At 38.2% G+C, this 14171-nt stretch overlaps 1 protein-coding gene across 1 annotated transcript in view; it reads left to right on the forward strand.

Moving 5' to 3' along the window:
• Positions 1-13867, forward strand: part of LOC119720499 (huntingtin-like) — a 42339-nt gene extending 28472 nt beyond the window's left edge. The window contains exons 44-59 of the mRNA XM_038190183.1: positions 869-1046; positions 1166-1231; positions 1485-1796; positions 2122-2213; positions 2385-2614; positions 3192-3300; positions 6100-6342; positions 7150-7305; positions 7646-7833; positions 8047-8164; positions 8433-8578; positions 8997-9176; positions 9470-9632; positions 10272-10432; positions 11447-11537; positions 11912-13867. Coding sequence (XP_038046111.1) covers positions 869-1046; positions 1166-1231; positions 1485-1796; positions 2122-2213; positions 2385-2614; positions 3192-3300; positions 6100-6342; positions 7150-7305; positions 7646-7833; positions 8047-8164; positions 8433-8578; positions 8997-9176; positions 9470-9632; positions 10272-10432; positions 11447-11537; positions 11912-12013 — 2535 coding nt within the window. The 3' untranslated portion in view covers positions 12014-13867. The remainder of the gene's footprint in view (positions 1-868; positions 1047-1165; positions 1232-1484; positions 1797-2121; positions 2214-2384; positions 2615-3191; positions 3301-6099; positions 6343-7149; positions 7306-7645; positions 7834-8046; positions 8165-8432; positions 8579-8996; positions 9177-9469; positions 9633-10271; positions 10433-11446; positions 11538-11911) is intronic.
• The last annotated feature ends 304 nt before the right edge of the window (positions 13868-14171 follow it).

Below are 14171 nucleotides of genomic sequence, written 5' to 3' on the forward strand. Positions count from 1 at the left end.
GTGTAACTCTTGGTCCCCTTTCCATAAAAAGCATTACAAAATCCTTTGTGTAAGTCAGCATTCAACAAATCACGCATTGGCATCGACTTCCTGTACTGCGGTTGGCAAAGTGTCGAGTGAAAAGTGGTTTCGCACGGCCCGTGATCGCTGCATGCATCGGTGTCGAAAAAGGGTGTCCTACTGAATACCACTACGCGGCGCTATAGGATCTTTGCTGCATACATCGCATGCATCGTGAGCATATATCAATACCAGTACCCCCTCTAGGCTGTACGCATACGCTTTGTCCATTTCGGGGGTTGTCTTATTGAATGACAACTGCTGCATGCAGTCAATGCGTGCGTGGTATACCGGACCACGCACGCATTTAATTCGTTACTGTGCATGTACACATGTATCGTGGTCTCCACTATCAATACCCCAAACGCGATGATTCAATTCGAGGATTAATGTGCTGGATTCAACTCAAGCATTAAGGAGATGATCCAGGGTAAATCGAAGCCAATGAGTGCAATGAATCATGTGTGCAAAAGACCATTCATGTAAGTCGGCAAAATGACGACTTATAGCATATATCGGCATTCGCGCAAGTCGTCACAAATTCTTGGGTCCCGAGAGTGCCGGTTTAGCAGGAGTTTAATGTACTAAACCAGTAAACCTGCCTTTTGTGTCAGTTGATTCAGATTAATGGGTTTTAAATAACTGATTAAAGTATTTTCTCACATTGAAGTAGATTTAATTACCGGTATGAATTCTCTATTGTCAGTTAGTTTAGAAGTAATTCAAGGTAATTACCCAATTTAACCAATATATGAACAAATGATTGACATTTTTTACTACTTACGTCTACACGTATGTTTCTTCACAGGCAGCAAGCTGGTCATTGACAGAAGGATCAAATGTCACATCCCAGATGATTGTGACATCAGTGGAATGCATGGGAGTTAGCCTACAAAACCAACAGATCTTTGCTGTAATTGGTTCATCAGATCACACGACATTGGCATGCTCTGCGATTGGCTGCCTTCATCAAATTGTGGAAAAGAGTGAGAATTGTAATTTGACACATGACACTTTATTGAGACATTTGTGCATTTGCCATTCCGCCATTTTTTTTTAAAGGTCAATAGTTCTCAATTATAATGTTTTCTTTGATTTGTTGTAGTTAATCCACGTAGAAAGTGCTTTCCTTCCGCTGATGTTTTAGTTGAGCAGGAAAGTTCACTCAAAGGTTAGTTCTTGCAGGTTGTTAATTCTGTTCAATATTTTCTCTTATTTTGTTAGCTGTATTACTCTTTACCTTTCCAATTTAATACATGCATTTTAATGAAGCATTTGCACAGCTCGTTGTGTCAATGTCATCACTTTTTTTCACTGATTACGACTATTATCAGTTGGACCTGATTTGGCTCATAAAGATCAAGGGTTGTTTGCATTCGGACTTTGTTCAAGAAGATGTATTTTTTGGGGTTAAAATTTTGCAGAACATCAATCAATCCAGACGGCTTGCCAGCAGATAACTGACCTTCTGTGTCTTCACTACACCTTAACCAGGGATGATCACAATACTGTCTGCCAACTTCCACTATTCCTAAGGAAACCACTGAGGAACGCGGTAGTCAGTCTTGCCAGGTTACCGGTGGTTAATAGTTATGCAAGGACTCCTCCTTATGCTTACAAACTTGGTTGGGTTCCTAGCCCACGGGAGGGGTCAGTTGAGATACCACCATTGCCGATGGAATACTTGAAAGAGAAGGAAGTACTGAAAGAGTTTGTTGTCCGAGCAAATACTATTGGTAAGTAATATGATCTCATCCTTGTTAACTGTGGCATAACTAGGGTCCAATTTTGCAGGGGGGTTGCACAGGTGGGGGTCATTTTCTGGAGGAAGAACTGAAGGCCTTTTGGGAGAGGTTTCAAACAACGCAAAATATTTTTTATATTTTTTTTATTCTGAGTTGGGTGGGGGGCACAGGCCTTAAAGGGATCAGTGCCCATGCCCCACCTTAAGTTACGCAACTGCTGTAAAGATGACACTTATTGCAATAACATTTACTGAATCAGGTGATTGTAAAGATCACAAGAATGGAATAAGATAATTGAATATTTGGTTTTATTTAGGGTGGACCTCAAGGCAGCAGTTTGAAGAAACATGGGCAGGATTGTTGGGTGTCTTTACTGCACCTGTAATACCCGAAGAAATAGCTCTAGAGGTAGGATCAACATCTAGCTTATTTATTATTATTCTCTTGCTGTTTTATACCATTCCAGCATGCACCTGTGTGCAGGTATGTTAAAACCTCCTTTATAACTGAGATCACAGAATTAGTCTGAGAACATCAGCTGGTTTGGTATTTTTATCAAATCCCTGTCTTTTTTTCCAGGAGGACATTGAACACAGTCAATCCATCTGTCTTGCCGTTCGTACTATATCCTCTCTCCTGGTAGACAGCTTGCTCCACCCACAACCTGGTAATCCTACCAACAGTACCTATCAGTATATACCGCGACACGGCCATCGTAACCTGTCATTCCTTGAGACAACGCTGGGCAAGAAGTTACTTGCTTTGAGATGGGTGGTGGAAAAAGAAGTGGATGCAATGACGTCAAAAAAGTAAGAACAGTTTGAGTGTATTAAGAAATTGTACAAAACACTGACTGTATTCATATGTATTTAGATATGTATTCATATGTATAGATATTTATTCTTATTATTATTATTAATATTATTATGTCGCCCGCAGGCGATAGATATACATGTGTGAAGGTGATTATCTCTTTAATTTCATGCATGTCTGTGCCTGGCTTTGCTCATTCAGTTTGAAATGTATGACCCTTTCTCCTTTAGGTCCAGCAGTATAACTAGAGTTCTCACCATTGGGAGGAGGGGGGAGCTAGATGTTACAGTGGGGAGGTGCCCAATTTCTGTGAAACCTGTTACCCATGGTCACTTAAAGACTAACAAATTTCCAGTGGGCAGGCGAGTTAGTGGGGGAGCATTTTTTTATGGAGGGTGTGTGCTTGTGAGCCCCCCCCCCCCCCCAGCCCTCTTTGCGATGCCCCTGCTTGGGTCCAGCACTACCCCCCAAACACCTTGTCTGTTACTTCCTGTACTTCCCCAAATGGCCCCAGCAGTATATGATTTTACAAAAATTTACATCGCTGATACTGGTGCATATTGTCTTTTGTAGGATTGATCAAGCAGTCTCACGGCCAGTCAGTGAGTTGGACAGTATGGTGGATCTCTTCATGAACAATTTGGAGCATGAGTCAGACCGTACTCAGTTTGATTTAGCCAGAGTAAGTCTTAGTCATAATGAATAATTGTACGTGAAAGATCTGTTATTAAGATGTCTTGTAAGTGAAACAGAGATCATCAATCATCCTAAAACCTAATCAGTGGCTGAGTTTCATCAATATTTTTGAACAGTTTCCTTTTTGACAATGTATGAACTTATTCATCCAGGTTGAGTTCCTAAACGTAACAATACGAATCTAAATACTGGACTTACTGGATAATACAAATTGCTTTGTTGTGTCCGACACCATCGGACTTGGTCAGGCAACTGATGACCCAGCAGACTGGAAAGAATGATACAACCTGCATCATGATCAGTAGACAAAGAAAGGCAGGATCTATCTCAAATATGGGACCGCACCTGTTCAGGATAGTCTTAGCCCTATATCCTGTCACATGACCAGTCTGCTGGGTCATCAGTTGCCTGACAAAGTTCTATGTGTCAGACGCAACATTACAACGAGTAAGTCCCGTATATATTGTTATTTGCTGTTTCGGCAAACATGCCAAACAACCAGTGTTTTCGTTAAGATATTTTTTCTTTTTCTTTTCTATTTTTTTAGCTGTTTCGGTGCACAAACCGAAACAGCTCTTGTTTTTGTTGTTGTTGTTGTTTTTTTCTTGTTCTTTTTTATTCTTTTTCCTCTTTTTAACACGTGTTTTCTTTCTACACAGGACTTTGGGACTTTTTTTTTACATCCGATTGACTTCAAACCTGGCACACACTTAGACCACCATCTGAAGATTCAGGCCAAATCATGACGTCATCATGACGTCGTCACGTGTCACGTGACATCATCCTAAAGTTGCATATTTGAATGCCCTATATCTATAGAATCGGAAGTCCAATCGAGTTCAAACTCGGTATGCAAGTATTCCAAGACGTGTTATAGAGACGTCACGATGACGTCATATGATTTTATATAAATTATTCAATTGTTGGACCTTTTACTTATATCTCACAAACAGAACATGGTAAATTCGAAATTCTTTTGTAAAAGGTTTGTTAGGTGAAAGATAGATGCAAAACAATTCGCAAAATGTGTGACGTCATCATGACGTCATCAAAAATGTGATTTTTTGATTCACATATTAGGGTATGTCCGATCGTTGTTAAACTTGGTGGGTAGGTAGGTATTGATAAAAGCATTCAAAATCTAAAGTGACGTCATCGTGACATCATCATCAGATTTTTTATGAATTTTTAAAATTTTAATATTTTCTTCTAATTAGCAAAAAATGCATAAAATACAGTCCAATCGACTTCAAACCTGGCACACACTTAGACCACCATCTGAAGATTCATGCAGAATCATGACGTCATCATGACGTCATCAAGTTTCACGTGAAGTCATCCTTAAATTGCATAGTTTAAGTCCCTATATCTACAGAACCGGAGGTCCGATTGGGTTCAAACTCGGTTTACAGGTATTCCGGTAAGTGTTATAGACAAAAATTGCAGTGACGTCACGATGACGTCATGTGATTTTGTATGAATTATTCAATTTTCGGACCTTTTACTCATATCTCATCAACGGAATGTGGTAAATTCGAAATTATTTTGCAAAAGGTTTGTCAGGTCGTAGATAGATACAGAAAATTTGCAAAAATGTGTGACGTCTCCAGACGTCATGAAAAATGTGTGTTTTTTTTTACATCGGATCGACTTTTATATCAATATGTATAGAATACTCATGTGCATGTTCATTTGACTCGGAAGAAACCCTTTCTGGCAGTTATTGCTAAAACGGTCGAAACAGCTCAGTGTTTGTCCACAAACACATTTCTAGTTTTTCTTTTTTCTTTTCTTTTTTGCCCATAGCATTTTTTTTGTTCCCGGCATATTGGGCACGAAAATCAATCTGATTACCTTTATGCCTGGTATACACAAGACCCCCACCCACAGATGTGTGCCGAACATTGACATCATCATGACGTGATCATGTGTCACACGACGTCACATTAAAACTGCATAATTTGAAGGCCTATATCCACAGAACTGAACATTTGATTGGGTAGATGAAAACTAAAGTGATGTCACGATGACATCGTCATGGGTCACATGACCTCACGTTAAAGATTTAATCTTTGAAAATCAATATAAAATCAACCGTGAGAGACCTGAACTTGACATTGCGAGAATTGACAGAGTAATCCATGATCTTCAACTTATCTCGTATGTGTCAAATCATGCGATCCTTCTGATCCAAAATGGTAGTGCCTTATAATTTGAAATTTGGAAAAAGATGTGAACTTGCTTTCAACAATGTTAGTCTCTAGCTTGGTTGTACTTCACCAAAAAAATACTATTGACATCTTATAATGTTAGGGCGCCCTCTAGCGGCAGGTTGGAAAATATTTCAAATGAATAATCAGTTGACGTGTGTGGCAAAGTTTGCTAAAATCACTTTATAATTGATGTATATGATCAGCTTCATGCTATGAACAAGTTGAGGGGGAGAAAGATTGATGAAATCACCAGACCAGAAGTTACAATGTGACGTCACATTAAAGGTCCATTTTAAAGCCTATATCTACGAAACTATTGGCCTTGATCACTCTGCAACTTTCTGCTGCACATCTAAGTCCTATCGGTCTATAACATGACATAATAAAAATACAATAATTAGTATATCTTTTCTTCATCATAAATATGTGTGTTTTCCATTTCGACCATCACTAAAGTGCTTCTATCTTTGCTGGTTGACATGGTGAAGATCTTTTCATTACTATTTTACTGTTAATTCTTCCGTTTTCTGATTGTTGTCTCTCTTTTTTTTCTTTTTTTTTGGTTTCCTTAGATATCTGTGCACGGCATCTGGGCCATCAACAACATGCTCCCACCACTGACAGATGATGACCCAGAGATCCTAGATGAGAATACTCAAGCTCCTAGACCATTCAGATCATCTCCAGTGAGAATCCCTGGAAATCTAGATGTTCATTCCTGTCTGATGTTTCTTGAGGGATTGTATGGACAATGGCTGTCCCCAACAACTGTTCCCCGAACACCACTCATGCTCATATGTGAAACCGTCAAATCAGTGAGTATGACACCTAATATCGGTTTTAAGACAAGGGCAAATATAAAAACATCTTTTTGTTTTAATTGTATAAATAATTTCTCAATTACTTATTGAATGATGGTGGCTAGGCAAGTGCTTCAGTGCAGTTTACCCCCTCCCCCCACCCCCACTCCCCATCCCGAGCTTTCAGGAGTTTTTGCCCTGACGTCTTATCATCATTTTGACAACAAATTTGTGAAAATCGGACATACCTGTCTTGTGAAATGTCAATTTTTCCAAGGCAGATAGGCCAAATGTTAACTTTTTCCCATTGACTGTGCTCAAGGAGCATGCATGATAGTGTGAACTATATTAATGACCATAACAACAAGCCCCTGTGGCAGATTGAATTGAAGCAGCACAGTTGTACTCATGATGGAGATCTTTATGTGCATGCCAAGTTTCAAAGAGATTTGTCATGGGACAGCTGAGATCTTGTGGGGGGGGGGGGGGGAGTCGGAATGCCAAAACAAGACGTGGTAAAAAAAACAGCCCTCTAGGGTTAACTCCTAGAGTATGAAGGTCATTGCCTTGATTACAAAGTATTGAAACAAATCCCATTGAATTAGTTAAATTGGCTTGTTATATCGCTTGATATATCTGATGCAGTCTTGCTGTTCAACACAATTGATCAACCAGTCAACATACTGTTCTTGGCAGAATTTTTTTTAAAAGCACAACATATTGAAGAAAAAAAAAGTCTATCCCATCACACTAGATAGAGGAAAACATCTTTATTTTTATGTTTTCATTAATGAGCAGTCAATGTTTATTCCTTTGCTGTAGATCTTGGTGATCTCAGATGTGTTCACTCAACGAGCTCAGTATGAGTGGATGTTTGATACCCTACTTGATGTCAACAAGAATCATCCAGTGGAAGATGAACTTGTGACTCAGTATGCTGTCCCTGGCATCTGCAAAGCAGCTGCTGTCTTAGGCTTGGTAAGCAATCTCTCTTAAATCTTGTACTTTCTCACCTTTGACATGCCTTTCCTCCAACATATCAGAAGGGAGGCATCATGTTAGAATTGCACCATTAAGTAAGCCTGCAAGTACCTTTGGAATCTAAAATTGAAATAGCATCGATATGAATTCAATTGAAACAAATCTTGCTTAGTATGACTGAAATGTTTGGAGATGTAAATTTATCATTATATTTCACCCTTCCTTTCTCCTATCCGAGGGTTTTGCAAATAAAATTCACAATCTCTCTTGTGTGGGACTTGGGAGGTCCCAGAAACAAATATGATGAGTTTTTTCCTTTATTTTCTTGCTGAATTAGGAGAAGGATGTTGCAGAGAAGGTCAGTAAGTTACTGGAAGTCACACTACGAAGCACCCATCTACCCAGCCGTGTGGGTGCATTGTACGGCGCCCTCTATATCCTAGAGTCAGACGCAATCGAAGACATCAATGTCTTTGTTCCTGTTGTGTCTGATTATGTCGCTAGGAACTTACACTACAACTCATAGTAAGTTGTATTTTTTATTGTCCTTAACTTTCCAGTAGTTTATTTCAGTTTTCCAAGAGGGAACAGATTTCCATGGAGTTCATATTATCGCACTCAAACAGATGTACAAATTAAAAAAAAAAAATTACAACTTGAGAGAAATTTGTGTCATGTTGCAGTATGGCTAAACATCTCTTTAAACATTCAATTTTACGTTGAACTTTTCTTCCACAGTTGCAGTAGTCTTGCCAGTCAACGCCACACACTGGTCATGTTAACAGCAGCATTCTATGTGATTGAATGTTACTATGAATACATCAAGGGAACGGATTTCACCAAGGCCATACTGCATGTAGGTTTACCTTTTGCCTTCTGTTTTACATGCATTTGTCACATCCAACTCTACAGTCTGGTTTGGTTTTCATTCCGAAAGTTGATTGATAATGGTAAAGTGTTATACTATGTGATAGAAAAGTGTAATCAAAATGGTTTCAGTCAATTCAAAAAGAAAAAGATTTAATCAAAGGATGATTATCAAAAGTGTACCAGAATTAAAGAAATGCACAAGTCAAATGTTGTTATTAAACCTATGGATTTTTTTATGTTTTGTTTTTGTTCAGAGCTGTATATCTATGGCATCGGTAAGTGACGGAGCTACGTCACCAGCTGTGTACCAGGCTATCATGAGAGGGTTAGAGAGACTACTGATATCTGGAGTATTGTCACTTCAAGAGACAGAAGTTCTGACTAAACTCAGTATGGACAAGTAAGAAGAAAACTATCTTATCTCTTTGGGTTTTTTTCTTCTCCTGGTTTCGGTGCTCTGTACTTAATCCAGCCAATAAGAACTCGGTATCAACAATTAAATAGATAGCTTACTCGTCTCACTGATGTCAATTAAGCTTATTTGCAGTAGAGAATTCAGTATGGACAAATGAAAGTAAAAAGTCTCATTGATATTTAGGGTTACGTCATCATTAAACCCGGATTTGTTACAACAAAATCATCCAAGTGTGCATTTATAGTACGAAGATCCCAATGCAAGTATTTAAGAAAGCCTGGACTAGAAGCATCCAAACATAGCAGCTTTTGTGTTTTATATCCTCAGCACACATTGTCATGTCTTCTGACCTTGTAGTTACCTCATAAGATTGTTAACTTTCTATATCATATGTCTTTCATAGGTTGTGCATGCCTTCCCCACTCCATGCCATGTCGGCCCTTGGGCTTCTAATCACAAGTATGTATGTGCAGAAACACAAACAAACAAGCGAAAGCAACGAACAGTCAGAAGATGAGTCTGGATCACATGACCCTGAGAGTCAAGTGATGGCCATGGAAAGAATTTCAGTGCTGTTTGATAGGTAAGCAATTAATTGTTGCATTTCCTTCCTTGAAAATCAGTGTTGAAGTCACATACATCACCAGGTGATCACGAGTCATCCAGGATTGATTTAAGTCAGGCGCTATTCCAATGATTTGTGACACAGCATTCCTTTGGTATTTTCATTCCCGATTACTTGTGATGGATTTGGGATGGACTGAACTTCAGCACGGATATGAATAGCCCATGTTAGTTGTCTAATGCAGCTTTTGAAATTGTTTTGTGATACATGAAACAGTACAAGTCACATTTCACATTTTTATTGACTTTCAGAATTCGTAAAGGCTATCCGTCAGAAGCCCGTGCAGTTGCCCAAATTCTGCCTGCTTGTGTCAGTGATTTCTTCTCACCGCAAGATGTAATGAACAAAGTGATTGGTGAATTCTTGTCCAATCAACAGCCACATCCTCAGCTCATGGCCACTGTTGTCTTCAAGGTAATTATAGGCTTCAGGTAGTGATTGAATGGATGATACATACAATACACATAGGATTTGTTGCCCACAATTTAAATAGACAATGCAGTGGTGGGGTAGAAAGACAAACATTTGCGGTTCTCTTTAAAAACGAAGCAGTTCATATGTGAATCTTATTGAAACTAACAAGGGCCTGCCTCGATCTTAATTTTCAGATACTCCAATGACAACACATGAATTGTACCCTTTGTATTTTATTGAGAAGTTATAATTTGTTCATGTTTATTTCATAAAATGTGTAGTTTGCCAAAACTAATCAAAATTTGATTGAGACTTCATATTTCTACTTGCAAACTGCTGCGTGCTCTTTATGTGAGCTTTTACGTCCGTCAAGTGTTCAGAGAAATATGTACACATGGATTTACAGAGTATGCATCACAGATACGCAACTGGTAAACGCACAATGCAATACGTACTTCGAAAAATAGACACATGGTTTTCGGCCTAAATTGTGCGCACATGTTATGGGATAGCAGCTAAAACATAACCACAAATCTTGATTCATCTGTGGCCATGTGGAACACGGACACGCTACACTATTTGTGTTCCACATGTAGGTGTTGGATAAGTAATATTCTAAAAAAAATTGGATTTTACAAGGTGTTTGGAAGTCTGCACAGCCAGGGTCAACTACAAGGCGTACGTGATTGGGTGATGTTATCTCTCTCCAACTTTACTCAACGTACACCTGTTGCTATGGCAATATGGAGTCTGACATGTTTCTTCATCAGTGCATCAACCAATGCATGGATCAGAGCTCTGTATCCTTTCATTATCTGAATTAATTAATAACCACTTTCATCCAACTTTGATCAAATGATACAAATCTTATCGCACCAAATACTAGCATCTACGCTGAGGTGTGTCAGATCATAATAAAGAAAAAAAGCAAGATCTCAAGGTTTCATATTTGTTCACACATTTTAACAAAGAATAAAAGCTAAAAATGTATAATTTACAGTAAACCAGTTCGGTATCTCAATGAAGTAGTCCATGTCAAAGGTCATTCAGGATAAAGTCACTGACGTGATAATACGCGATGTTAGGCAATGTTACTTGATGCCCATTCTGCTTGTAATTAACCCGCGAGTGTTGTGCAGTGCCTTCGATGAGCGTTTCATTATCCCGAATGACCCGTGGCCCATATCATTGTGCACATGCCTAGTTGAAATATCGAACTGGCTTATTGTTCAGACATTGTTGAAGGTATAGTCCATCATTTGTAATGTGTGCATTTTGTCGTTCGGAGCAACAAAAGTGCTCAAAATCTAAACAAGGGTGCTCAACAACTAACCTGATGAAGTTTCAGCTCAGCTTCATATATTTCGAGAAAAACAACATTCTAAGATCTCGATTTCAAACCAATAGTTGCTGAATCATGTTTCGAATCGGGCCTGAATTCAGCGCTCGAGGCACGTTCTCACTGAGCCGATTGCAGCTACGCGATGTCGCACACCGATCCGACGAATTATAGCAACCATGCTCGCGTGTGTCGTGTCAACGCTTGCGCGTGCTTTGCCGAATAAAAAAAAGAACTACTAACGGAAATTCCAATGGTGCTTCTTAAGATGCACCGTTGGAAAGGCCTACTTTCGCTGATTTCTTCAAAATGACAGTTTGCCAGAAAGAATAATTTCACAGGGAGTTTAGTCCCATTACTATCTTTCAACCAAGTATGTTTTTCAACAATAATTACGTCAGTTAGTTTTTGGATAGCTGCAAATGATGGACTCTGGCTTTAATACAGTCTTGACCTTGACTTATCACTTCACAAGACTTCCTCACATTGTTGGACGTATGGGACGTCTGGAGGCCATTGACAAGAAATACTTTCTGATTGTTGCCAGGGATTTCTTCCTTAATCAGGTTTGTATGGCTTTGCTTTGAACGTATACGTTAATGGGGTATGTACACAGTGTGTCACCAATGGACTCCTGCCAAAATCTGGTGTGGATGATATTTTTTTTTGCTATAGATGGAATATAAACTCTGCAGGTTGTATGTTTGAAATGGTTTTATTACAGACTGGTATCTTTTAATACATAATTCGACATCCATGAGGTATGGATTTTTTTATCTTTTGAAATTAGGTACTAATATACTTCTTCAACAAAGGAATTTGAACCCTTAAACATAAATGCCAATAGATGAGTTTTCACAGTTGTTAAAGACTTCTTTCAAAACAAGTTATTTCCCCCAGTATTGTTTCAATACAATTTCTTCCATCATTTTTATTTCAGGTAACAGATGAGTCCAGTAAACGAGCTTTCATGTCGACCTTCCAGTCAGCAGCTGCTACATCTACTGATCCAGTCTATACACAACTTCTTGGATGTGTCTAAGAAGATTCACCTTACTTGTACGCATCCTTCAAGGCATTTTAATCCCAGACTCTTCCTTGTAATCAAAGACTGTTCTTAACTATGTAGAGGGGGGGGGGTAACCCAGCTGGCTCTGTCCGAATTTTGGGCAGACATTATTACCAGTATAATTTTTGGGGGGTGTCGCGTTATTTTTTTATGTATTTCTATGAAAATAATTTTTGAGGCGGACGTGGGGGGGGGGGTGGGTTTGGCCCCCATAACCCCCTCTGAATCCGCGCCTGAATGTGCATGCATGTAAAACGTGTATCCTGAGACAATCTTGTCTGTTTTTAATAAACAGATCTAATAATTTAACCCTAAATAATTAATAATTAATAAAATTAGACACAAATTGATTCAGGTTTGCTTTCGGAATTTAAAGATTTATTTCGTCCTGTCCTTTCATTTTTGCTGTATTCCAAAAATGTTGATTTGCCAACCGGGCTACTTAAGTAATAGTTTTACTTGCCCGCCGCTGTTTTGACTAGCATTTGGCTAGCGGGCTACTGCTAAAGTCAAACCCTGGTGATGGCCAATAATTAGCTTAAATGATTTATACCTGTTGTGCACCTGTTGTTTTGTGGCGATTTTGACACCTTACAGTTTTAAACTAATTATTGCAACATCTAAGACATGATATATCAGACTAAAATGAAATCTGATGTTAACTAAAACTTGTGGCACACTAGTAAAGTAATGTAATTCTTATTCAGTATCTTCGTTGTGACTAAAATCTATTTTGTGCTTATGATTTCAATACTTTGTCAATATACTTGGCATCTTTGTTTAGTTTTTTAGGTTTATGGTCTGAGTAATAGCTGTATATTCATTGCAAGCAATCACAAAAAAACACAATTACTTGTAGTATGTTTTGCACATAATCTTCTGGAGAGTGCAGTTGGGGTTGGCATCTAACTCCTGACCCTGTTATATGCTGTTAAACCCATCTTTGTGTAGATATATGTCTAATGATGGCTATGAAAAATTCGTAAATATAATTTTTTGGTAGAACTTATTTTCCATATTGTATATAATGTGTAATGAGTACATAATCCAAGTGCTGAATGTAAATAATTATTATGAATGTAAAAGTTACAAAATGGTACCCGAATAGCTCCATGGACTGGGCAGTTTCTTATATCAATATGTCATAAGGTTTCATTTAATAAACTAATAAAATTTGTCCTTACCCTTCTAATTTCTAGCAATAAAGAAACAAAAACACTAACATGCTTTCAGATGATGAAATGGCAAATGAAAAGATTGAAAAATCAAAATCTTAGATGCCAGTGATCTTGGACAATAGTTATCTTTACATATGCACATTGTTTATGTTCTACAAACAAGATTGATTTGGATAGCCTGAGAGGTCTAAGACATTTGAGCTTGTCTTAACTAGGTTGTAGTAAAAGTAAAGATAGTTGTTAATACATGTACCCTCATACTTCAATAATTTGCCTCCACCTTTGGTTTAGCCCTCAGAAATGCACTTCCTATAATGTCATCCTTGTCCTCATCTAAAACTCTTCCATACTGTTGCTCCACTCCAACTTTCATCTTCCCTTAAGTGCTGTGAAGCTGTATCTGACTTGAAGTATTGGAGAACCATTTCTTGGCATATGGATTTCCATATGACAAATGAAAACTGAGTCATTCTGTACTAATTCTCTTCAGAAGGCTTGTATAATTATGTATAACTGTGTATAATTATGAACTGTAATGTTACAGTATGTTATTAAAAAGATAAACTGAGTTTAAATGTGAAGCAAATGTAATGACTTATGAGTACATTATGTTAAAGCAATAAAATATCATGATACACATTCAAATTTATGAACCTTTCAGGGTTTTTTCCTTTGAATCTTTGTCCTTTTGCCAAGTAAGAGATGAACGTCACAATTTTTACAAGGAACGTTTGCCCTCGGTTAATTTATGTTTTATCAGTCATTGAGATTAACAAAAGATGCCTATAGTTTTTGCCAATAATTTCAGATGCCATCACCCCCTCTTCCATGTTACAATCGTAATTGTGCAATTAAATCCCCCCCCCCCCCAACCACAGCCAAACCTGTTTCTGCTTGCTCTATGCCCAGATACATACAAACATTTATCTAAATTACGTCTTGATATGAAGTTT

Source organism: Patiria miniata, unplaced genomic scaffold, assembly GCF_015706575.1.
Source record: "Patiria miniata isolate m_02_andy unplaced genomic scaffold, ASM1570657v1 HiC_scaffold_9, whole genome shotgun sequence".
NCBI classification, from domain to species: domain Eukaryota; kingdom Metazoa; phylum Echinodermata; class Asteroidea; order Valvatida; family Asterinidae; genus Patiria; species Patiria miniata.